This window comes from Myotis yumanensis, unplaced genomic scaffold, assembly GCF_028538775.1.
Source record: "Myotis yumanensis isolate MYYU_CA2020_CCGP unplaced genomic scaffold, mMyoYum1.0.hap1 SCAF_10, whole genome shotgun sequence".
NCBI lineage: Eukaryota > Metazoa > Chordata > Mammalia > Chiroptera > Vespertilionidae > Myotis > Myotis yumanensis.
The window spans coordinates 41058536-41060404 of NW_027223761.1; the positions used below are offsets into that span (position 1 = coordinate 41058536).

The following is a 1869-nucleotide window of genomic DNA, read 5'->3' on the forward strand; positions in this document are numbered from 1 at the left end:
TGTGTTTATGTATCCACATTTGATATTTCTTTGAAAAGACAACTTGTTTTTTTTTTCTAACACTGTTTATCTCACATAATCCACAGTGTAGAATTGAATACAATTCCAAAACGTAGGAAAAAATATCTGAAAGATGTGAAGTCAGTCTTCTCATTTGCCAGTGAAGATGCTGAAACTTAGAATGGCGAAGATGTCTCCCTGATTACTGACAGAGGTTTAGGAGGAGTCAGCCCTCCAGGTAGGCTATTAAATCATGTGTCTGGAATTTCTACTTGCTGGGCCATTGAAGAATTACTCCGTTACACTGCTTTCTTCCACTGCAGAACTAACTGGCTACTGTGTACATGAGCATGCAACTTACTGAGTTTTAACATGGCAGACAATTCTACATATCACTACATCTCTTCCTTCTTCCTGGTTGGTATTCCTGGTTTGCAAGACTTTCACTGCTGGATTGGCATCCCTGTCTGCCTCCTGCTTATCCTGGCTCTGCTGGGGAACAGCATAATCATTGTCACCATCAAACTAGAGCCTAGCCTCCACCAGCCTATGTATTTCTTCCTTTGCATGCTGGCAATGAATGACATGGCTCTTGCCTTTTCTGTAGTCCCCAAGATGCTTGGTATCTTCTGGTTGGAAGCTCATGGGATTGAATTTAATACCTGCCTAGCACAAATGTATTTAATTCACACATTTTGCATAATTGAGTCAGCCCTCCTAGTTGCCATGGCCTTTGATCGGTATGTAGCTATTTGCATCCCACTGCATTATACAACCATCCTGACAACAACCATGGTCATTAAAATGGGTCTGGGTAGCATGACCCGAGCTACCCTTATGGTTTTGCCCTGCCCTCTTCTCATTAAGAGGCTACCATATTATACCAAAAATGTCATCAATCATACCTATTGTGAGCACATGGCTGTGGTGAAGTTGGCCAGTGCCAATACCCTCATTAACAGAGCATATGGCATCTCAGTGGCCCTTTCAGTGATGGTATTGGACCTAGGGCTCATAGCCACATCCTATATCAAAATCCTCCAGGCTGTCTTTCAGCTCTCTTCCCAGAATGCCCGCTCTAAAGCACTGGGCACCTGTGCTGCCCATGTCTGCACTATCCTTGTCTCCTACACACCTGCACTATTTAGCTTCCTAACTCACCGCATTGGCAAGAAGGTACCTCCAAGCGTCCACATAATTTTTGCAAGTTTGTACCTTCTGGTACCCCCTACAGTCAATCCCTTGGTATATGGTGTCAAGACCAAGCAGATTCGTGACCGAGTAATGGGTCTCTTCTTCCCAAGCAAGAAAATTTTTGAAAACTGAACTATATATGTATACAAACTCATGTTGGTAGAATCTGTCTCATGAAGTCCTAGTGAATTAACAATACTTGCAACCTTGTCCCCAACATGCTATTTCTCCATTCAGCTGTGTCTTTCATCAGAGATATTTGATGCTGGGCATTTATGTTTTCTTTCTTTTAGAAATAAAGGACTGCCTCTTTATAGGAAGCTTTCAATAACTGTTAGCAACAATTGTTATTTATTATTGATATTATTTCATATTCTATGTTTATTGATAACATTTTAATATCCTGAAATGTGGAATGACCAGGCTAATTATTGTCACAATTTAAGGTTTCTCAATACCCTGGACAATGCATTTTATACAAACAGGTATGTTTTTTCATTGTTATTTGTTCCATGCTCTGTTTAAACATTCTCATGTAAAAATGATCATTCTCAAGTTTCTTTTGATTTATTATGGTAATAATGACTTAATTTTCAAAAAATGATCCCTGTGAATTTGCCTGTTTACTGAGCACTTTACACGTATTTACTTCTTTAGTCCAAAAAACTATACAGT

General features: G+C 39.7%; 1 protein-coding gene across 1 annotated transcript; it reads left to right on the forward strand.

Moving 5' to 3' along the window:
- The first annotated feature begins 372 nt into the window (after positions 1-372).
- Positions 373-1326, forward strand: LOC139018125 (olfactory receptor 52P1-like). The gene has a single exon (XM_070426767.1). The coding sequence runs from the start codon at positions 373-375 to the stop codon at positions 1324-1326; it is 954 nt and encodes a 317-aa protein (XP_070282868.1).
- The last annotated feature ends 543 nt before the right edge of the window (positions 1327-1869 follow it).